Source organism: Nelumbo lutea, chromosome 1 (assembly GCF_056320005.1).
Source record: "Nelumbo lutea isolate HS-2025 chromosome 1, American lotus-T2T, whole genome shotgun sequence".
NCBI classification, from domain to species: Eukaryota; Viridiplantae; Streptophyta; class Magnoliopsida; order Proteales; family Nelumbonaceae; genus Nelumbo; species Nelumbo lutea.
The window spans coordinates 188,592,281-188,616,760 of NC_142684.1; the positions used below are offsets into that span (position 1 = coordinate 188,592,281).

General features: G+C 39.4%; 1 protein-coding gene and 1 long non-coding RNA gene across 2 annotated transcripts; one reads left to right on the forward strand and one right to left on the reverse strand.

The window, feature by feature from the left end:
* Positions 1-251: 251 nt before the first annotated feature.
* Positions 252-4,234, reverse strand: LOC148879938 (uncharacterized). The gene is made up of 5 exons (XR_016104412.1): positions 4,110-4,234; positions 1,979-2,382; positions 1,581-1,895; positions 1,132-1,479; positions 252-1,027 (listed from the first exon to the last, which is right to left on the reverse strand). It is a non-coding gene; the product is annotated as an uncharacterized LOC148879938 (long non-coding RNA).
* Positions 4,185-18,494, forward strand: LOC148879939 (Pectinacetylesterase family protein). The gene is made up of 12 exons (XM_088961708.1): positions 4,185-4,329; positions 4,476-4,558; positions 5,160-5,289; positions 14,590-14,669; positions 15,947-16,033; positions 16,117-16,241; positions 16,378-16,438; positions 17,228-17,284; positions 17,380-17,457; positions 17,558-17,663; positions 17,761-17,909; positions 18,108-18,494. Exons 1-12 carry the CDS (start codon positions 4,185-4,187, stop codon positions 18,210-18,212), a joined length of 1,206 nt encoding a protein of 401 aa, XP_088817834.1. The 3' UTR covers positions 18,213-18,494.
* Positions 18,495-24,480: the final 5,986 nt, after the last annotated feature.

Here is a 24,480-nt window from a genome sequence, read left to right on the forward strand (position 1 = left end):
AAGTGAAAACCATCCAAATATTTTACCTTAAGCTTGGTTGTGGTGCAATTTTATTTACACTAGTACAAATGTATGGGAGTGCAAATAAAAAGAATGCAAATTTTGGTTCAACTTATTTTGGTTTTAATCTATTCTCGTCTCATTGTACTTCATTTGTACTGTAATCAAACAAAATAAGGTAAATTTTAAAATAAAAATAAATCATAATTTACACTACCATGGTTTTACATTAATGCAAAAAAAAAAAAATGGCATCGCAATCACGCACAGCTTTATGGGAAATAACATGAACTGCCCAAGTTTTAGAATAAGGTTTTGGGTAAATAACAAAGACCCCTCGGGCCTGTGACAAAGACCCTGTACTTTGTTTTGCAACAAAAACCCCCTTTTATTATAACCGTCAGACAAAAACCCCCTTCCATTGCCATTCGTCCATCAGCCATTTCGATATTTTTTAATCCCCATATTACCTTTCAAATAACTATTGAAAAAAAAAACACTATTCATCTTCCCCGACCTAACCTCATTGTACATAAACAGTGGCATAGATGTTGCAGCGGCGGCAGTCGAAACTGATATTGAGATCAGAGAAGAAACTGTCGACTTTGCCTCGTTACTCGATCCATTGGTCTCTTTTGAATCTATCTTCTGTGATGCGTTTGCTGTAATTTCTTGGTTTGGCGGGCACTGTGATTGCCTTTTCAATCTCTGCGACGTTGATCTCAATCTTATATATTGAAGAAGATGAGGCTTTAGTAATCTTTGGAGGCTGGTGCTTAGCTCCGATAGGTTTCTGCAACATAAGTTCAAACTTTCAATAGATGAATCTCCGGACACAGACATAGAAGCAGTGGAAGAAGAAGGCGAGATCAAAGCCGATGAGGGTACTGGTGCACTTGGTCTCGTAGGTGAAGTTGAAACCTCACGGTGAAACTGCTCGCCGCGGCCACCACCTTCTCCTCCTCCTCCTGCCCCACCACTACCACCTCCACTTGAGGTCAACATTCATGTGACCTTTTAGCCGAAGCTGCGAAAACAAAAGATATGAAAATTTCCTGTTAATATCCATACAAAAAGAACATAATAGAACATCAAACTTCTCGTAAGCTCCATCCTCGTCTCTTTCTCTACCTGACCGAGCTTTTCTCGGTACCGACATCTCATCAGGGACCTTCCACGTCGGGGCCACCCTAACAACCTTAGCAGGCGGAAAGCTCTTCCGATGATGATGATGATTCGACAGAGAGAACGATGGAGGATTCGGGGGAAGCATCCGAACCGCATCGGCGTCTTCGTCCTCATCATCGTCAACGCTTTCTTCGGTACATTCTTCTCCACCTTCCTCCCGATTACTCCCATGCATCAATCTATCTCCCCTTCTTCTCTTGTTCCGACTCGACCGATCTCGATCTCTATCTTTCTTATTTACTCGATCTCGTAACCTCGTCGTTTCCTGCAATTCCATTGACCCATCTTCCTCTGTAAAATCAACAAAGTAAAGAAAACATCATCAAGATCAGAGGAAAAATTAATAAAATTGGTGAGAAACAGTACTAAAAACGGATCTGAGAAATCCGAACCAGGTGAATCCCTCAGACTGCTGGTCCTTTGTCTCCTCGACAATCCATTCGTCGCCGCTAAGGACTCCTTGCTTCTCTGTTTCTATTCATCTCTTTCCACTTCTACTCATGAAATCAAATACAGAAGAATGTAAATCTCAGGCTGGTAGCTCAGAATATCCGAATTATCAATAATTGCAGGAACAGAGACCATCGCGTAAAGCATCGGAGAAGTCGGAAGAAGCGTGTGGGAAGATTTCTCCATTGCGACCGGCCTTGGAGGTGAAACGGAACGATCATTTCCAAAGTATATTCACTTTGCGAGCTTCAAGCCATCTTTGACAGATTTCACGAATTGTTGAGCCATTCTGATCAGACTATTGAGAGAGAAACGAAATTAAGACAAATTTTCGGAATACCTCTGGACTCTGGTTTCCATTTCGCGTCACCGACGTTATGTTTTTTGAATGGATGAGATCGTCATCACCAACAGGCGAGGGAGGACTTCGGAAGTCAGCCACCACTGCAACATCTATCATCACTGTTCGTGTACTGTGAGGTGAGGTCGGGGAAGATGAACAGTATTTTTTTTCTCTCCGAATTTGGACGGAACACTAACGAAAGGAGGCCTTTGTCTCACGGTCATAGTATAAGGGAAGTCTTTATTAAAAAACAAAGTACAGGGGTCTTTGTCACAGTCCCAGGGGTGGTCTTTATAGTTTACCCTAAGGTTTTTTATACAAACTTTACAAAAAACTAAGAGAAAGCTGATTTTTTTCCTCCAACCGCTTGACAACCTCTTGCCATCCTGCGCGTCTCAACCCTTCAGTCAGGGCAAAGCCAGTTTGATCACCTTTTATTGCCTTATCCATATTTATATGTTTTATTTTATGAGGAAATATTTGCAATACAAGAGTGAAAAAAAATGTTAAAACGGTATAAACACAGATTTGTTCTGATCACAGCCACATCTATCATGCAAAACATCTCCCATAAATAATAACTAATAAATACGGGAGATGTTTTGCGCCTGTGAGGCGCTAAGTGTGAGAAACAGATCCGGTCTCGTTATTGACCCGGATGGTCATCGTTCAGTTTTATTTTTAGGTTCAATTTTCTTAAAACCCATAAATTGCCAAGAAAATCGTTAACTTATAAAAAAATTATTCGATCTGCTTGATCTATAAAACTTTCAAAAGTCATAATTTTGTGTTCGGTTGTCCAATTAATGTTATCTGTGTTATTTTTTGCATTTTTAGTATTTTTTTTATAAATAACAATTTAAAACTAAGATAAAAGTACATCTTTTGAAGGTTTGACCAATTTTAGATGGATCGCCGATATATATCAGGCCGTGTACCAATAATAATCAAAACAATAAAGTAATCGATGGATCAAAACTGTATTATATCGATGGATCTCTGATATGCCAAATGTGTATCTTTTGAGGGTTTGCCCTATATTTTGAAAAATGAAAAAAAAAAACAAATATGATTAAAATTACCAATATACCCCTTCTTACCCATCGAAGGTGAATAAGAAGATTGGGTTATCTTTCGGTTCGTTTACAAATTCCTTCCCAGCTTGCTCCAAGGACTTCCTAATTCCTTTAAAAAACAATAAAATAATACAGTTAGAAAATCGAGAAAACAGAGACACATCCGCGACCGAAGCGGAGCTCGTATAATTTTGCGAACTCACCAAATCTGGACTTTCCTTCTTCCCCCTGCCCAGATGCCCTATTATAGTTTTGCTTCTTTTCTTTCGGTAAAGATATCCCATTGTAGCTTTCGTGTCTCGCTTCCTCTTTCTCTCGACCGTAGCATAGTTACTGTAGCAGATCACTCAATCCAAAATCACTCAAACCGTTGAATTTAATTTAGATTTTTCAATTATTTTCGCACCGCGCCGAAACCTCAATTCCCTTTCTTCTTGTCAGAATTTTCTCAGACGCTATACAGTATACACTTTTAATCCGAAATCAAAATCTCTATTCCGCTCTCAAATTTTAATCCAAAATCACTTAGTTTTTTTACTTTATAACTCACGGAAATAAAATTTCAAGTTTTTTTTGGGGGTTTTGTATATGTTTTCTTACAAATGAGCCTGAATACTCATGCATCTGGCTCAATTTTCTTTGAAGCAAGAGTATTTTCCGTATTCTTTGTTCAAATTACAGCCTTCGAAATCGCCATTAAATTGCAACGTATCTTTGCTTTTCTACATTCTCTGATACTGAAAATTTCCGGCAAGGAATAACTATTTCCTGAATAATTTTTCGATGCTCATTTAACCGATTCTTCTAGCTCCTCAGGAAAGAAATAACCGATTTGCCGATAAGAGTAAAGGAAATCTTTCTATTTTTTTTCTTTTTTTTTTTTTTTTTCCGTTGCGTGTGCATTATCTTGAAGTTGAGTCTGTTTTCTTATTCCAGATTTTAGAGGAATAATGTCATAAATACATTTAAAGCTTTCTATCCTAAAAAAATTCCAATCATTTATTCTCATATTAAACTCTCATTGAAGAATACCAAGAAGAAGGAGAACCAACCATTGGAGATTCATTTATTGCTTTCCTTGTTTCTGACCTCGCCTGCAAGCTGAATCCTCACCGATCAGTACGAAAATGAAGTCATGCAAAACCAGAACCAATATCTTCGCTATATGCATTGTCTTGCTAACATGCGCGCCCTGGATTGTTTACTCGATGCCGGAGAAGTTCCTTCTGGTGAACATGACCTTCGTTCCAAACGCGAAAGCTCAAGGCGCAGGCAAGACTTCGACAGAAACAACTCAATAGCTTCCGGTTTTTCTTTTTTCATTTCATTTTCTTTTTCCTGTAACTTTAATCTAATCTCGTAGATCTAGATTTCGTTTTACAAACTTTTGACCCTCTCTCTTACTTTTTCTTCTTCAGTTTGTCTGGACGGAAGTTTACCTGCATATCATCTTCACAGAGGATTCGATTCTGGGGCACGTAACTGGCTTTTACAATTCGAGGTAAAAGGGATTACTATTATCGTGAAGGCGCATTTTTCTAAAACAATCGGACAGAAATCAACAGAGGCCCACCTCTGGCGCTGGAACAATAGTTTAGCTGTTTAGGTTTTAAAGGTTCTCTGCATATGTGCAGATGCAGACTGCAGACCTAGACCAGCTCATGGTCAAACGATCTCGATCTCTATCGATTGATGACGATGACCTCATCTCTGATTGGGTCTCAGACTGCAGACCCTGTTTGAATTATTTGGCATGGACTCAAAATGGCTGGGACCGGTGGTTGGCTGGCCTAGCTGGTTTCTCTTTACTCTTTATTCTTTACTCGACAATGGCTGGGACCGGTGGTTGGCTGGCCGATCTCGATCTCTATCAGTTGATGACGATGACCCCATCTCTGATTGGGTCTCAGCCTTCTCCAGCAAATACAAAAAAAGAAAAAGAACGCCTGACTGACATTACCCATTCGTTCCATGAAGTCAAGCTTTCTGGACCAGAGATCTGACGCTCAAGATCGAGCGACGAGCTAGTTTAATGCGTTACGTAATCAATCATACGTTAAATTTTCTAATGATGCATGATTAAGCTTGCTTCGTGAATACAGGGTGGCGGGTGGTGTAATGATGTAGAATCATGCTTAGAGCGAGCCAGAAGTCGACGAGGATCTACCAAGTACATGAATAGGTGGGCAGTCTTCTCCGGTATCCTGAGCAACAACGCGTCCTTAAATCCGGGTACTCATCTTTTTTTCATACCTGATCTCATATAAATCAAAGCCGTTCATTTGCTGACTCCGGAACTACTAGAAACAATGTGTAACACAGACTTGGTTAAAAATCAACACGTCAGCGCTTTGAACTATTGTCAGATAGCAACTGGCGTCTTTATTTTTTGATCGGGTGTGTTACAACTTACAAGCGTTTGTTATCACGTTTATTGCATATTCCGCTCGATGTGGATCGATGGAAGCGGGTTGCTTATGAGTTTACATCTTCTGTTCCCTTGGTACACAAAAAATGACTGTACCAGACAATAATAATGTGTAACATTGTCACGGGGATAAACGATAGGTCCCGTGCAGCACTCAATGGGGTTGAGAAAGCCTACAAATGCAAGCAACAACACACAAAAGGCAACAAGAATGCACACAAATTAGACAAAAGTCAACTTGTATTGCATTAATCTGTGATAAGCACAAGCACATAGTACAGTGTCGAGGGGATCTCGTGCTTAACCTTTACACGCTTATGAACTCACTCGACTACCTACCTCCCCTCAAAGAGTACGTTAAGCTTTTGGGGGAGTGACATTAAGAAAACATCACAAAGGTGAAAAAACATTCTACAATATTACAATAGTGCCATTGGCAATCTCCCATACAAAAGTACATGCATAGCCCACCCATGGCACACACTTGGACACTGAAGTGGCTGTTATAGGCACGATGGATGGCACTTGATGGCGCAGCAGAGAGAACACTTGTTACAGTCTCCCCCACTCAATCCAGTCTTCGTCCTCGAAGACTAGCTTTTACTTGAGACTCCGATCTGCTGTTGATGAAGGAAGGTTCTTCAGCTGCTCCACGAAGTTTATCTTTTCCAAGGCCCAGGCACGATGATGGGTGGAAGTCTTCAATGTGTTCTGGATGGCGGGAAAACCTATGGCTAGTCCCTATGGTTAGTCTTTGCCTGGCTGCTTTAAGGTAGGACTTTGGTTGCTCTAGCTTGGTGTTTGTAAGGTTTGTGGCCAGAGCTAGGTCAAAATGATATTTTGGATTGTTAAGGTGTTGGTTCCCATTTGTTTTTCCCCAAGGTTGACTCACAACGCTACTACTGGATTTAGCATGAGGGATGATGTAAAGGTGGTCCCTAAATGGCTTGGGTGGCACTCGCTCTCCCCGTTGGTTGTGGTAGTAGATGTGGGCTAGGTTTGACATGGCCTTGGGTTTTCTATTGGGCCCATTAGTTGCAGGCGCTTGTGGCTTCTGCTATGAAGTCGGCTTCCGTTGATGTCGTTGGTGTTGAAGCTGATGCTGAAGCCGACGTTGGTGCTGACTTGGGCGCTGGCATTGGTGTTGGCGCTGGAAATGGAACTGTCTTGGGGGTGACTTCTTCCTGGTGACGACTTTCCAACCAGTTCCAGTGTCGAGGTGAGGTACTTGACAGGGGTTCTTCCTTGTTGGCATGGTGTTGTATTCATGGTTGTTGGTTTCTTGGTACAACTGTAAGGCTGAAAGCTGTTTCCCAAGTATCTGCACGGCTGATGAGACAGGAACCATGCAAGGGGAGTGTTCATCCAGAATAAGCAAGCTGTTGATGTGTGGCATAAGTGCTGCTTCCGCCTGCTTGAGGAACTCCACTCCAAGAACAACCTGAAAATCATCCAAGGGAACCATAGATAGATTGATGGGTCCTTTCCATGGTCCAACTCGGAGTTCTACTCCACGGGTCGTGCCCTCTACTGCTTTGGCCCCGGAGTTGACAGCCTTGACCCACCCCGTTTGTTTGGTGGTGGTCAAGCCGAGTCGCTTGGCCTCTGCAAGCGAAATGAAGTTGTGGGTGGCCCCAGTGTCCACCAAGGCTTGGGTCGGCCTCCCGTCGAGGGTGATATCTACATAACTCAGCCCCTTGTGGGCTTTGGTGGGCTGCTTGGATGTGGCCTCTTTATTGACCATGGTGTTGATGAGTTGGAGGGCGCCTACTCTTGGCGCCGCTATAGGTTTCTCCTCATCGATCTCTTCACTATCACTGAGTTTGGTAATGATGGCAGTTATTTTCTTTCGGGTTGGACAGTCACTCGTCCAATGCTTCCCATTGCAAAGGTAACAAGGCGCAGGAGGAGGTCTCTTAGTGGCTTGGTGGCCCTGATGGCTTGGGCCCCCTTGTGGCTTCTTCCCTTATTGGTAATTGTAGGGCTTGTCCGCAAGCACTGGCTTCTCCTTTGTAGAGGTCGATTGTTCATCAACCCCACTGAAAGTCGTGGTACGTGGGCTGGATGGTTTTTGCACATCTTCCTTAGGTGTTCTCAGATCAACAAGCTGCTCAGCTACGGCCATGGCGGTGGCAAGGTCCTCAACCCCGCGTCGCTGGAGTTCTTCCCTTATTGGTAATTGTAGGGCTTGTCCGCAAGCACTGGCTTCTCCTTTGTAGAGGTTGATTGTTCATCAACCCCACTGAAAGTCGTGGTACGTGGGCTGGATGGTCTTTGCACATCTTCCTTAGGTGTTCTCAGATCAACAAGCTGCTCAGCTACGGCCATGGCGGTGGCAAGGTCCTCAACCCCGCGTCGCTGGAGTTCGAGCTTAGCCCATGGCTTGAGACCATCCATAAAATTGAACAGAAGATCCTTGTCTGACATGTCAGTGATCTCCAGCGTCAAGGCTGAAAACTCCTTGACATAGTCATGTAATGATTCTTGATGTTTGAGATTCTTCATTCTCCGGCGCGTCGGGTACTCAACATTTTCTAGGTAGAACTGCCGCTTGATCTCACGCTTGAATCCAACCCAGGTGTCGATAGTGTGGGTTCCACGTTCAATGTCTTGGCAACACCTACGCCACCATAACATTGCGATATCAGTCAAATACATAGCAGTTGTACGTACCTGAGTTTGGTTGTCAATGATGCTAGTGGCAGAGAAATATTGCTCCAATTGCCACAAGAAGTTGTCAAGCTCCCTAGTGTCCCGAGCACCCGAGTAAGGTGTTGGCTCTCGGATCTTGATGTTCATGGAAGCTAGGGTGGAGGGAGTGCTAGGTGCGTTGGCCACTGCCCTCTTTAGGAGAGTCATCTCATCTCTCATCTCATCCAATTGCGCTTGAAATCTGTCTAGCAAGCCCTGTAGGCTGCTTTGGGAAGGCCCAGCTCCCGAATTCTGTATGGTGGTGTGCATGTCTCTGAAGGCACCATTGAAACGTCCTTTTAGTTCCACCACTGCATTCTCAATTGTCTCTAGGTTGAGGTGGAGTTCATCAATCCGATCTCGGGTTTTTCCTACTGTCACCTCACAACGTAGGAGGTGCATGTCCACGGTAGCTAGTTGGTCGACTGATTTGTCGTGCTTGCTAGCTTTGGTTGTACGGACCTTTGGGGCTTGTGACTTGGTAGGTTCGTCAAGTGGAGCTTCCTCAGTGTCGTGGGCTTGAGGCCGCCCATGTGGTGTGTCATCGGCAATGCCACAGTTGCTCTTCATTGTGTTGATGTAGGGACGAAGACAAGGTCCAGAGTGTGTGTAGGAGCTCCTGCTCTAATACCAACTATCACGGGGCTAATCGATGAGGCCCCATGCGGCGCTCGATGGGGTCGAGAAAGCCTACAAATACAAGCAACAACACACAAAAGGCAACAAGAAGGCACACAAATTAGACAAAAGGCAACTTGTATTGCATTAATCTGTAGTAAGCACAAGCACACAGTACAGTATCGAGGGGATCTCGTGGTTAACCTTTACACGCTTATGAGTTCACTCGACTACCTACCTCCCCTCAAAGAGTACGTTAAGCTTTTGAGGGAGTGACATTAAGAAACATCAAAAAGGTGAAAAAGCATACTACAATATTAAAATAGTGCCATTGACAATCTCCCATACAAAAGTACATGCATAGCCCACCCATGACACACACTTGGACACTAAAGTGGCTGTTATAGACACGATGAATGGCACTTGATGGCGTGACAGAGAGAACACTTGTTACAACATGGTAAAATCATTTTAGTTTTGAAATGGGGAAAACATGAATTGGGATTTTCTGCCAACAAAACAAGTTCAAGTGTTCAACCCTCTACTAACTAATTCATTTTTCACTACACATCTCACCATGAAAATGGGATCCATCGTAAAAGTGGGACCTGCCATGTATATTACCCATGGGTAGGGGGTTGGAATGTATTTTATTGGGAGGTGATTTAGACTTGAAAAATAGGCTGATGCAGTGATGCAGCAAATTTCTATTGATCCAGTACAGAAAATTTTCTACACCAAAGTGACAGACAATGTGAATTAGACAATTAGGGCTCTCCTACCTCCCTCCACAGCTCCGCTCCACTTAATTTGTTTATTCTATTTTTTTTTTCCGGTTCTGGTGGTCCCCGGCGTTGATCATGTGGCGTATCATGATCAAACATCGGACATTAATCAAATTCACTCTTTGCACATGTAAGATTTGAAAAAGGAGATGAAATTCAACGAGATGGACACTTTGGGTATGTTATAGATAGAGAAATTGTAGTGAGGGGTAAAACTGAAGGTTATGTCTGAGGTAATGCTTTTTAATTTAAAAAGTCTGACAGCAGGTGAATTGTGTAGAGATCCTAGTGCTCATTTCATTTGTTTATTGTATTTAGAGACACATAGCTGCAGCGTAGAATATAAAAGATGAAAACACACCTAAAGCAAGAAACATAAAAATGTCGGTTTCATAGAAAGTAACGTAAGGGCAATACAACTAATTTTGGCTTTGGACCAAATAAGAAATTGCTCAAAATGACTACATGACATTTTTTAAATGGAAATAAAAAACATCCACACCACCAAACATCTACTTAGTGGAGGAAAAATTCCAAAGCATTCATTTGAGATTCTATGAATTGACAACCACAAATGCTAAAATGATGAAAATAATCAAATGAAAGCACAAAGTTGTTCTCAAGTTCTGGATGAATTTGATCATGATGTGAGAAACATGTCAATGTTAGTGCAAATAGTCGCTTAAAATAACACAAGGCTAGTTTAGGATTTTGGAAATGTTTGAAAAGAAATGTTCTATGAAGGTAAATTGGCTGAATGCTAGCAGCAAAGGCAAAGTGCCGGAAGTTTAGGGTATTTTGTCACATAACAAAGTAGGGAATGCCCAAGTTTTACTGTCCCTTGATTATAGGATGGCTATCTGTAATTTACCATTATTTGGGTAAAATAAAGATTATATTAACTATAAAAACCAATATTGAAGGAAGATTGTATAGATAAAAAGTGTGGGGTGCGGATAGGGGTAGGGGTGATCATTTTCAGGATGGCCAAGAAATTCTAAACTTGGGCATAGGTTTTGTATTTAGGCCTTAAACCAGGTCAGGGTTCTCATAATTCAATTATTAGAAATTTAGGGGGCACTTTACGGTAATTTCTAAGTAGTAGGGATAGAATAAGTTAATTTCCTAAAACTTAAGGATGCTTAAGAAATTTACCTATATTTCAATCTTTAGACCTAATCATTGAGTTTTTTCTTAGGTAAACCCAATCATTGGGTTGAAACATGTAAAGAAATACTGAAAAAAGAACGAAGTCTCATCTCTTAACCATTTTATCTTTCCCAAATCCTTAACTCTAACCTAACATGGCCTTCAACCCACCAACCCCATTGAATTGTGAAATCATTTCATATTTGGAATAAAAGTTTTTTCTTGGTTTAGGTTGGAACTTGGGGGGCGTTCTATTTTGAGATGTTGAGAGAGGGGAAAGTTGGTCAATGGGATTTTGGTTTCCATTGACTAAGAACCCCATGTTCAATTTTCATATTTATGTGGGGATCAAGGAAAGTTTATTTTTCTAGATATCACTTACCCCCATCTCCTAGGTAGGTAAATAACTTCCCCACCTAGGGGGAATGTTGCCATTACTTTAATGGGACAAAAATGCCTCTTTTAATAATAGAATTTTATGGATAAAATAGTCATTGCCTTAATTACCTGAGAAATAAAAGAACATGTAAATACACCTACCCGGATAAGTGTTTCCCAGAAAAGACTTACCTACATAATTACATTTACCTGGATAAATAATTTATCGAAAAGCCAACGTGGCCTTAGATTGCCTAAATTCCACCAATTAGTAACCCAAAATTCCATACTTTATTAAATTGGAGAAAGATCCACTAAGGTAAAAATACTGTAGATGCAAGATATAGGATAGGAGTGAATGCATTCTGTTTTGGAATTTTAATCTATGAGTTGTTAACGAACCTACCTCATTGTCGGTTCCATCTAATCTAATACTTTTAAGTATAAATTTTCTAACAACGTGTTGACCTTATTGATGTATTCCTGTTTTTTAATAAAAATACCCCACTTCATTTTTTTTTTATTTTGCAAAACCCCCCATTTATCACCCACATGCCCCCTTAAATTGTGTTAGATTCCTCCACCTGTCAATGTTACAAAAAATGATAAAATTGGGATGTGGGGAATCAATAATTTGTCCTTTTTTATTTGTAATTATATTTAATTAATTAACCTTAATTTTTAGATCTAGAAAGAATATAAAAATAAATAAAAGTCCATTACACTTCAAATGGAGAATAATGAATATTTAAACCCATCTTTCTAACAAGTTCTATTATTCCACCATAAGCCATAGCCACAAGACCATCATCCCTGCTATCGTTAGAGCTCTCATATTACATCAATACCATTGCCACCTCTAATGGCAATGAGATTTCATGCAAGTAAAACGCACACACTCTTAAATCATGGGAATCCAGTTGCATTTTGGGAACATTTTTTATAAATTTAATGTACATGTATAAGAGATGTTCCTAATGTGCAGCTTTATGCTATTTGTTTAGAGTTTTTGATTGCAGGAGATCCAAATTCCCTCTAAGGTAGTGTTTGGTATTAAAGTTATTCTTCCAAGTATAATGTTATTTTGAGATTTCTTACAATGAAAATAATATTTTTGATCTTTTTTCCTAGGTGAGAGATATTTCCAATACACGATGGATAGGACTCTAAGGTCGGAGTGAGATGCGCTATATAAGCAGAAAATTCCGATTTACATGAGCCAGGCATCAAATAATAATATAGAATATGCATAGAGCCCGAAACTATTTTCATAAAATTCAAGGTCTGATTGAAAAAAAAACGGAAATGATACCAACGACCTTTGATTGGACGGAGCTCCGGTCTCCGTTGATTAGACGGCAGCGAGATCTGAATAAGAGAACGGCAATTTTTGGTGACCGGATTTCCAGAAAGCAAAAATAATGGATATCCCGAGAGAATATGCGGCTTGATGCTGTGTTTCAGGGTATTCATACAGCTTTTGCTTTAGGAGATCCTGAATCAAATCTTTAGCCTAAATGCCGCTTGTCTAGTCGTTGAAAGTATAAAAAGACTTGTGATTGTGATTCACCCGACGTCTGTTCTACTAATAAAATACGTTTTAACCATAAATGATGATCTGACACCGCACATCTTATGAGATTAAGACCGACATAGAATTGAACCCCGCCCTGTATGAGATGTGATGTATGAGATGATGTAACCATTTTCGGCCACGTACCAATGTTTTGTGATGTAAATTTTTTTGGCAAAGTGCCTCGTTATTCGACCCGGTGGTGGCGTGTCTTGGTGGCGAATTGCCTGGGGGCGAACTGCCTGGTGGCGAACTGCCTGGTGGCGAACTGCCTTGGTGGCGAACTGCCTGGGGGCGAACTGCCTAGGGGCGAACTGCCTGGTGGCGAACTCCTTGGTGGCGAACTGCCTTGGGGGCGAACTGCCTTGGTGGCGGACTGCCTGGGGGCGAACTTCCTGGTGGCGAACTCCTTGGTGGCGAACTGCCTGGGGGCGAACTGCCTTGGTGGCGAACTGCCTGGTAGCGAACTCCCTGGTGGCGAACTGCCTGGGGGCGAACTACCTTGGTGGCGAACTGCCTTGGTGGCGAACTGCCTGGGGGCGAACTGCCTGGGGGCAAACTCCCTGGTGGCGAACTGCCTGGCGAACTCCCTACTAGGCGGCCGATGCCTTAGAGAATGTTGGAGCTCCCTGGTGTGGCGCAATCCGACTGCCCTCAGCATGAGGTGGTCTTCTTTCCTTTGTAGGCTGCGGGAGATGAGGGACCTGCGAGAACTTCATCTTTTCCTCCTCTTTGTAGGTGGCGGGAGCTGAGAGACCTGCGAGAACTCCATCTTTTCCTTCTCTTTGTAGGTGGCAGGAGCTAAGGGACCTCCGAGAACTCCATCTTTTCCTCCTCCTTGTAGGTGGCGGGAGCTGAGGGACCTCCGAGAACTCCATCTTTTCCTCCTCCTTGTAGGTGGCGGGAGCTGAGGGACTTCCGAGAACTGCATCTTTTTCTCCTCTTCGTAGGCGGCGGGAGTTGAAGGACCTGCGAGAACTGAATAAGAAGTCCCGGGGGTATTTTCCCGGTGGGGGCTCTCCGATGCTTAAGTTAGCACTCTTATTGTAGAGAGCTTTGAAGATAATATGAGAGAGCTTCTTCCCTTTCTTTTTTCCGATGCTTAAGGGTTACTTCACTTTCTTTTTTCCCCCCTCCCCTTTGGGGGGTGAGGTCTTTATATACCGGAGTCCTCGCGGGTTAGGTGGGTGAAAAACCTCCAAACGGTAAGACTCGTCGCATCCTGTCAGAACCGGGGTATGGTGGTGAACTCCTCGAGGTCGTCAGGCTGGCGCTTGTGTCAGGCGGCCAGGTCGGCGCTTGTGTCAGGCGGCCAGGTCGGCGCCTGGGCCGGGTTGTCAGAGGGGTGCCTGCGTCAGTTGGCGGGTCAGTGTCTAGGCCAGGTCGTCAGGTCGGCGCCTGTGTCAGTCGGCGGGTCAGTGTCTAAGTCAGGTCGTCAGGTCGGCGCCTGTGTCAGTCGGCGGGTCAGTGTCTAGATCAGGTCGTCGGTGGGCACCTTGGTCGGATCATGCGCTAGGCTGGTCCAGGTGCGCAGGCCACGCGCTAGGCCGTGCGCAGTTTGCGCAGGCCGCGCGCGCGCCGCGCAGGTCGCGCAGGCACGCGTCAGGCTGTACGCAGGTCGCGCCAGGCCGAGCAGATTGGTGCCCGGGTGGGTCACCAACTTCGTCAGTTTGTTGGCTGGGTGTTTTCTTAGTTGTCACGAGGTACCACGTGTTACAATTTCACTGGAATGCCAAATCTGCCCTCATCATGAGATAATATCGGTAGGGGGTGGAACGTATTTGTTGGCAGGTGATTCGGAATATGATGCTTAGCTATTCGTCCATATATGTGGCATTGCCTACACTATAAATGTATTATGTGTAATCTGATTAGTAACGAAATGATGATTATGTCACCATTTGGAGCAGATTTCTACAATTGGAATCGCGTAAAGATTCGTTACTGCGACGGGGCCTCGTTTGCTGGGGACTCCAAGTTCGACAACGGGGTGAGTAACAGTCTAACAGACTAACAGCTAGTAAATAGTTAAATACTACTTTTTATATTTACCGAAACACCCCTGCAAATCCTTTTCTATTACCGTACCGGTTACCCTACTGCTAACTATTTTAGTACTTGTCTTTTTCTGTTTTTGTAAGTATTTTAATACTTGTCTTTTCTTCCGATCTAATCCCACTTTTTTTTAGTGAAGAACATCTGCTCCCTTGGATCATCCTGAATCTGACACCACAGAAAAAGACAGGGGTCACCGGGTCAACAAAGTCTGACCAGGTCCCACTAATTTCAATGGTGTAAGATTCACTAACATTGTTTAATAAAAGGTCATCACATCAGTTCTGCTTTCTGACTAGTGTCAGTTTTTTTTTTTTTTTTTTTTTTTTATAGAATAGTGTCGGTTAACCACCAACATGCGCCAAATCCATATAGAAGGCACCACCAGTAATCTCATCGTTTAGGTTTAGCCCAGGCCAAAGACTAACCCGTAAGGCACCGCATCACCGTCGATGAAGAACATTTTTGAACCTCCACTATGGTTGGCGATGCCATTTCCGCCCCTCCTCCCTCTCCTCAATTCTGCCGTCCAAGGTTTTGCACATATTTGTACTTTTTATATTTTATATTATTTTGTATATATTTATATTATATATTTGTATTTGCATTTTTTTCAAGAATTGAAAAGAAGTATAAATATAAATATATGCACTGTAAATAATACAAAATACAAGGTTTTATACTCTATATATTTATATTTGTATTCCTTCCTAACTAAGCCTTATAAAGACTGCAACTAAATAGCACAAAAGAACACTTACAAGATGCAACTTAGTCCCATTCCTTTTTTACTTGTGTGGGTAAGTACATTTATTTTCAGACAAATTTATCCTGTTCTGGTAAATAAGTTTCTAAAATTTATAAGGTCCGTATTTGTACTTTTAAAATCTATACATTGTATTTATACTGAATATATTTATATTTGCATTCTTCTCAAACTTAGCCTAAAACTTCATTTGGAAGGAATACAAATACAGCGCAAAACCTTGTATTTTGTATTATTTAATATATATTTGTATTTGTATTCCTTCCAAACTGAGCCTAAACAAATTTTTAACATAAATAAGTAACGTCATCATAATTATCATCATCATTATACAAAGCACCATATTATTCCTAATTTTTCTAAGCAAAACAATTAGACTCCAAGAATTCAACAACCTTGGTAGCTACTAGCTGAATGTGTTTCTGTTTCTTGTGTGAAACCAACAGACGGTATCACTTTATTTTAGAGGGCAAAGAATCTGGCGTGCCATCATTCTTGATCTTCTCCCTAAAGGGTTGAATCGCGCAGATAAGGTACCACATAACGTATCTCACCTCTTTTAATAGGACATTAGCATGATTCAGCATGTTCCAATGCTAATGTGTTTGTTCTCTAGGCTCTGCTATCAGGTTGCTCAGCTGGGGGTCTATCAGCCTTCTTACATTGTGACAATTTCACTCAGCTTCTGCCAAGTAACACAAGTGTGAAATGCCTGAGTGATGCTGGATTCTTTCTTGATGCGTAATTGTTTCCCTTTGCCATTTGCCCCCACTCTCTCAGCTTACAAAATGAAAATATTTTGAATTAGACTGCATCTCAATTTCATGCAGAGCTTGTTGTGAACTGTTTCTGAATTGAAGTCATGATTCTTTTATAGGAAAGACATAAGTTTGAACCGCACTATGAGGTCATTTTTTGATAAGCTTGTTGTTCTACAGGTACGCCTTTAACCCTTGTTCTTGAGCACTTGCACTGTTCCTTGTCATTGTGATCCAAGTAAAATTATGTTCTGTGACCCATTCAGGTGTTTTAAGTTATAAGCTGAAACTGAAAGAAATAGATTTTGCCTATTAACATAGGCCATTTCCGGTTTAAATTTAAGTAACAGATTTTGAATTGGAGTTTCATAATGTGGTTTACTTAATTCTAATACATTTATAATTCTAATCCATTGCAAACCAAGCATAGCCATGTTGTATTGGATAGACAGGGGTTTTAGATATTTCATTCCCACCATGTCTGACCTTGGCCAATTTTTCTAGGCAACGGTTGGATGTTTGCTGTGTCCCTCCTCCCAGTTCACTTTCTGTTTGATTTTATTTCCAAGACAGAATAATCTGATTGTATTCTGAGTTTTTAATTTAACTCATTAAATTGTTTATAAGAAGGAAAGAAGAAAGAAGGATATTAAACAAGTTTAAAATACAACCAGCCATTTTGTAAGATCAGTGGAGTATACCAGAGAAACAATTGCAAGTCAATACCTTGGATTCTCTCCTACACTAAGATAATAGAGATTTAGTAGGAGAGTTGAAATAAAAGTTTATTTTACCAATGGTTTTACAGAAATCTGTGCATTGTAGTGGAACTTGTAAGGTGGATTGGCTAACATCAATCCCTTTAGACTAAACCACAAGCTTTTTTTTTTCTTCTGTTTTGAAAATCCATTCTCCATCTTCAATGTATTACTGTACTTCCAGCTCATACATAAGAAGTCTATGTTACAGGGAGCGGAACAAAATCTAGATGCAAACTGCACCAGTTCTCATTATTATCCAAATCAAGTACAAATTCTATGAAACTTCTAAAATGATTGAACTATTCAATATTATCATTGTTTTGTTTCCCTTGTTCTGAATTGTTTTTTGTCCTTCTGCAGTGTTTCTTTCCTCAATACACATTGGCATACATCAAAACGCCATTTTTTATTTTAAATTCAGCATACGATGTGTTTCAAGTAAGAATTATATGCCTGGTTAAATTTTTAACAATAGATATGAGATGTCCATTTTATTTCCTACAGTTTGTAAAGAATGTAAGACATTTTACGTCAACAGTTTCATCATATATTGGTCCCACCTTCTGCTGATTTACGAGGGCATTGGAACCGATGCAAACTGAATCCAGCATCATGTAATCAAAACCAGATTTCCATCTTGCAAGGTCGTTTCTTTTACCCTGTTAAAGAATTCTGGCCTTCATTTGATTAAAGTTGTTAGAGGAGTTTTCATTACAGTTCTTTAACTTTATTTTCATACAGGATTCAGAGGTGAAATGCTTGCAGCTTTGAGATTCTTTCTTAAATACTCGAGAACAGGAGGGACATTTATAAACTCATGTTTCGCTCATTGCCAGAGTGAATCACAAGATACATGGTTTGCTGCTGAATCTCCAAGGATGCATGATAAGGTACTAAGTTCTTTCTATACCTGTTTACAATGTTCTGATGGTTTATGTTTTGTTTTTGCTTGTGATGTGCCATCCAACTGCTAAATTCCATGAATTAAGAATGTTTTAAGTACTTGTCAAGCTTCAGGCAATTTTTCTTAACATTGTACCTAGAAACTTTTGAAGTTTTTACTGTAATGACTGCTTTACTATATACAGACAATTGCAGAGGCAGTTGGTGACTGGTACTTTGAACGAAAGGTCACCAAGGAGATCGATTGCCCATATCCTTGTGATACTAGTTGCCATAATCTAATACCATAGATTCAGCCTTCAAGCCATTATTGTTTCATTAACAGTGGTCTATTTGTATATCAATCTAATAAATGATTCTGAAATTGTTTACTAGTCTTGTGTGTTGTTAGGAACTAGGATTATAATTGATTGACCAAAACAACACCCAGAAGCACATGCCAAAGAGGTTTTGCCATCATAAACATCAAATATTGCAAGTCTCAAAGAAAATTAAGATAGATGTAATTTTAATGGAATGTTAGCACTTGCTTATAATGTCAATAATAATTTCAGGGGTTTGCGTGATCAGAAGAGGTTTTCTTTCTTACCGTTACATGTTAATATGTTTTGAGAGTCTGCTTTATGTTTAGAGAGTAAAAGAAAAGAAAGTATGAATCAGGTCCTGTTTACAGAATTCTTTGAACACATGGTGGCTGAAGTGGCAGTTCATGATCAATTTTGTCCCTCCAGTTCAATGTAGCAAATTCTAATACAATTTCTTTATGTCCTGGGGATTGGAAATATAATGTAAAGATTACTTTCAAATAGATTATAGGGTAAAAGACTTAAATATACACTGGTTTTTCATACCCTGAGTTTTTTATAATGGATTTAAGCATACCTTGTGATTCTTCTACCCTTCATTTTCTTTCAAATTTTCAAAATGAACCGATGCCTCCACTCTTTATCAATTCCATGGTAACCTTAGGGTAATCTTGCAAAACTTCTTCAAGCTCTTCAAATTTAAATTCCTCCAATATGGTATCTATTCCATATTCTCTTCAACAAACTTCCCCATTTATATTATTTTCTCAATGTTAAACATGCCTGCCCATATTTTAGCCTCAGCTGGGCTGAAAAGTCAAAAAACTTTGTTCTGGTCTCTACTGGATTGCATTCAAGATTCTTTAAAAAGTGATCTGGTTATGTATCAGTAATTCCAATTATGATCTTCCGTAGGGTAAATTTTAGTATTAGTCTTTGCTTTAGGTTTTTCTCTTTTTCTTTCTTTTTATCTCGTTAGTTTTCTGTTTCTTCTTTTCTTCCTTTTGTATCTTTGGCTCCTGTTGGTTGAATGACTTTTTTTTGGTGGCTTTCTTCTTGAGGGATCACTCTTTTGTGCAGCACCTCTCATCTTCAAAATTCTCCACATTGCATCTCCTTTCTTTCTGGGTAGGGACAATGGGAGGAGATCTCTCTTCTCTCCATGCTGAGTAGATGATCAAAGCTCTCATCTATTAAAGGGCAAAATAGAATTTAAAACAAATTAAATGAGTTCACATGTGATGGGAGGGTATGTTTAAGTCTAGTGAGTGAGTTCACAAGGTATATTGAAGTCTAATTGAAAAACTCAAGACATGTTTAAGTCTTTTACCCTAGATTATACTGTCCAATAGCCATGTCCCAACTATGTGTGGTCTATGCAAGGTTTTAAAAGACTAAAGGCGTAGTTGAGGCATAATGGCCCAAACAGGTGAAGTGTAAGCCTTATGGCGTTGCAAGGCATATGCCTCAACATTTAAGGAAAAAATTAATTAAAGTTTGTAAATTGATGAAAACAACATATAATATAACAAACTAAAATGATAGAAAGTATGCAAATCCATAAACTAGAAGTTTATAAGCAATAAGTTTTAACATTTAAGCATTAAATAAAATAATAATTAATCAACTAACAATTATAAACATTTTACATTTCATGTAAAAAACAATTTAGAAAAATTCATAAGTACAAGAAACATGAAAAATAACAAACTTGAGGCATTACAATTAGAAAAATAAGAAAAACCTCACTTGATTTACTCAAAAGAAACTAAGAACTTAATTAGTCCTTTTTGCATTGAACACTCTTAAAACACTAAGAAAAACTAATAGAATTTGATTTGCCTTATTGTTTTTTTTCTTTTTTTTTTTACGTTTTTATTTGGTTTATAATTATTGAAGTCTTTTTTCTATATGTTTTAAATTTTAAATACACACACACACACACATATATATATATATATATATATATATATATGTGTGTGTGTGTGTGTGTGTGTGTGTGTGTGTGCATTAAATCACTATGTAATAAGTTAAAAAAAAATCAAGATGCATAACCATAAGAATTTGGCAAAAATAGTGATAAACGTCAACGTGATTCAACCCTCCTCCTTTATGTGGACCTGGAAGTGACAGTGTATGACAAACCCCATACTGACAGTTAAATTATATATTTTCAATAATAATAATTGATGGTAAGCGATCTGGCCGGTCTTAGCTGTCAACGATTTCGCCTTTGAGCTGGAGCGACGGGGAGCCTGAAACGGGAAAGATGAGGGAACTCCGGGGGGAACCCGATGAGATAACTCCGAAGCTCAAGTTAGTAATCTCTCAAATGCAAAGTATAGACCAGATGACGCAAAATTCATATACCTTGTTGTTGGGGGTAGGGGGCCTTTTATAATCACTTCGCGCACTCGCTCCGAAGCCCTTGTCAGGTCGGGTATGATTACCTTTGCATCTGTTAGGTCGGGTGTCGTCCTTTCTGCTGGGACAGAACAGTCATTGCCTTTTGTCGGAACTGTCTCTGTAACTGGAGATGGCGGTGTCAGGAGGCGGTGGCAGGTGGCCGTTTGGAGCGCGGCCGTCAAGCGTCAGATCCCATGTCAGTCAGGTGCACCGCCCTTGGGTACGGACTTCCTCGGTGCCAGGCATAGTACGGTTTGTTTGGTTTTGGTGCCCTGAGGGCGATGTGGTGGAGTGGTGAGTGAGGCGAAGTCTTGAGTTCGGAGGTATGCCCTGTACTGCTATGGGGCAGGCCAGTTCGGCAAGGTGTATCCCGAACTGTTATAAGGCAGGCCAGTTCAGCGAAGTGTATCCTGAACTGTTATAAGGCAGGCTAGTTCGGCGAAGTGTATCTCGAGCTATTACAAGGCAAGCTAGTCCGGCGAAGTGTGTCCCGAACTGTTACAAGGCAGGCCAATTCGGCGAGTTGTGTCCCGAACTGTTACATGCAGGCCAATTCGGATTACTGTTTGGTTTGGGGCCAAGGGTGAGTTCGGGCCCCTAGTAGGGAGTTCGGACCGTTGGTTTCTCCCCTTGGTGCTCGCGCCTTAGGCATGCTTTTGTGCCGAGCTGTTGCCTTTGCCACGTATTGCATAACTATGAGGTCGGGCCAAATCTTCTTTCATCAATAATAATAATAATAATAATAATAATAATAATAATAATAATAATAATAATAATAATAGGGAAACTACTATATGCCTACTCCAAGCTGGGCAAGCAAGACATTAAGATTGTTGGTACTTAGACACTTAAATATAACTTTAGGTTGTATTTCGTTGGATAAAAGATAGTCCCTATGATACGAATTCTGATTTTCCATTAGTGTAGGGAAGGTTTAAGTCCCTTATACCATAGACCTCTCTTCATCCCTAGAGGAACTTTTTTAATTCCTTTCCCAAGATATACCGAAGCTTATAAGGTACCAACAAAGGCCTTATTTTCTTTTTGGTTGGTTCATAACTTCACACAAGAGATGTTTATCTTAGTACAAGTTGCACCACGAACATAGGGACAGCTATATATGCTTTTAATGCTTCAAATTCCAAGTAAATCAAAACTGTTTCTAGAAAAGGTGGGGAGTAATGCTCTTTTTCTGTACTTAGTTTACTTTGCTGGTAAGTACTTTAGGCTGCATTTTGGCACTCCTTATTTTAACGATTTGTCTCCTTTCTACACTTAAAATGCCCCTGTGAATTTTTAACTGCACAAAGGAGATAAGTCCTTAAGTTAAGGAGTGCCAAATGCAGCTTAAGTACCATAAGGCTATTGTGCTATACTATTATCAGATAGTTTTATATTTTGGACATTTCAGGCGTTTGAGGGGTTTCCAACCTTTCCTTTGGTTTTTTTTTTTTTCAAAATTTTATGGATTTTCCTTATATCTTAACTATTCTATAAATATTTGCATATTTTGTAGTATAATTATATTATAGCCAAAATGCTAAAATTTTCAACAAAATTCTAAAAAACTCAAACCAATATCTATCTATATATATAAAGCAAGGTTGTCCATGCCACCATGCATCTCCTTACTCCAAACCCCTCTTCCTAATTTTCTTTTTTCTGAATTATTTATTTTTTAATTTCACATAATTATCCATTAAACCAATAAGGAAACAATATATGCTAAATTATCTCCAACAACCAATAGATAAAGAAAGTGGGATTTGCTTTTCTAATGTCTAGCCATGTGGCACTGTTGTAGCAGGAATCTGTTGATCTCCCTGCTAGAGGATAGATCGGATAGATGGGCTGATGTGGTCAGTCCACCGAACGACAAGAAAGGAAGAATCAGAGTACTCGGGGTGTTGATCTCAAGTTGGGCACTCCGATGCTTAAGTCGGCGATGAGAATGATGAGAATAAAGAGCTTAAGAGCAGAAAGTCACTAATTTGCACAGATTCCATGTACCTTTTGGTGGAATAAGGAGGTCCTTTTATAGGCAACGGAATCCATGTTCTGTGTCTGAGATACTAGGGAACAACTGGCCTTATCGGTCTGTTATCTTCAAAGCATGTTTCCTCTATGATGGCAATGATCCATATCCAAACTCCATGAGTCGTGCGGGAACCAGAGAATCGGAGATACGTGTACTGGGTAGGCAACATGCCACCACGGGGCTCAAAGATGATAGGTGTGTTGTTCCAAATAAGGGTGTTCCACCACGTAGGTTGGTAGGACAGTACCCTGGAAGTCCTACTCACTACTCAAGTCTATATAAGCCAAGATTGGGGAGATAACACCGGCCTCCAAGGTCCTTGACTTGTCTTCGCGAGGTGGTGTTCGCTACTCAAGTCTAAATTAATAATTCTAGAAAACAACTTTCAAAAAAATCTTTATTAATAATAATTTTACAATCTTAATATATATTAATTATATATTTATATATACTAAAATTAATATTTATTTTATTTCCATTAATTATTTATTGTGTTTTTTTTTTATAAATATATTTTCAATAATTATGTATAAATCTATTTTTGTTTTGTTATTTAACAGAAAATTTTCAATAATTATAAGAAATTAAACTACTATTGTTTAAATTTTTAAATTTAATTTATTGTATTTTTGTTATCAATTTATTTTTAGTAATTATGTATTTTTTATAATTTGTTGATTAATATTTATTAGAGATTCAACTATTTATTGACTAGTTTAATATATTTTATGTATTTATTGTGTTTTTATTAGTTATTTATTGTATTTTCATTAGTTATTTATTTTCAATAATTTTGTACTTTCGCTATAAATTTTCAACAATTATTTGGAGATTAAACTATTGTTATTTTTTAGAAATTAGACTATTAACTAAGCTGAAATTAGGGGTGTCCACAGGTCGATTCAATTTGGTTGGAGGTTGTTTTGCCAACCAAATTGACCTAGTTAGTTGGGGAGTGGGCCAACCGAAACTAATGATAATTAGTGAAAATCGAGTAACTTGTGTTGTATCAGTTTGGGTCGATCTTCAGTTTAATCGGTTGGTTCAAAAGATTTAAACTTAAAAAACTAAAATTAAATTAAAATTTAAACTTAAACATTACAATTGTATTATTAAAAAATAAATTTATGATATAAAGTATTTTTTACTAAGAAATATGAGAATTTTCCCACTTCCCATATTAAAAAATATATATATTTAAAATATAAAATATTAATATGTATCTATGGTCGGGTTGGTTTGCTTTTGGTCGGTTTACAAATGGCCAAACCAAAATTAACCCAACTTGATTAGGTTGAAAAATTGTTGAACCAAAGCCGATTGGAAATACTAGAAAACCAACCAACTTGGGTCAAGTTGGGTCAGGTTGGTCGGTTTCATCAATTTGATGAACAATCCTAGATGAAATTAATTATTGTTATTTTTGTATTGTAAATAATTATTAAAAGTAGTATATAAAATATAAATAATTATTAATTATTTAAAAAATTAAAATATAAAAAAAATTGTATATTGTTATGTATTTCTGTTGTTTAACTTTTGCTTAACAAAGCCCACCATCAAATGGGTCCTTGTTAGTTTTCTATATGTTGTGTCAGTCGCCTTGATTTAAAGTTTGAAACCAAAATTTTGCAAATTACCAACCTAGTTTTTTATTTGTTGGGGTGGGTTTGGGGCACGCTCACCCTTATAGATAATATGTTATAATGTTTGTATAACATGTTATTTTATAGGGTAAATTGTTAAAAGCTCCCCCTGAAGTTTTTGACCATTCCTTAAACCTCCCCTGAAGTTTAATAATTACAATCA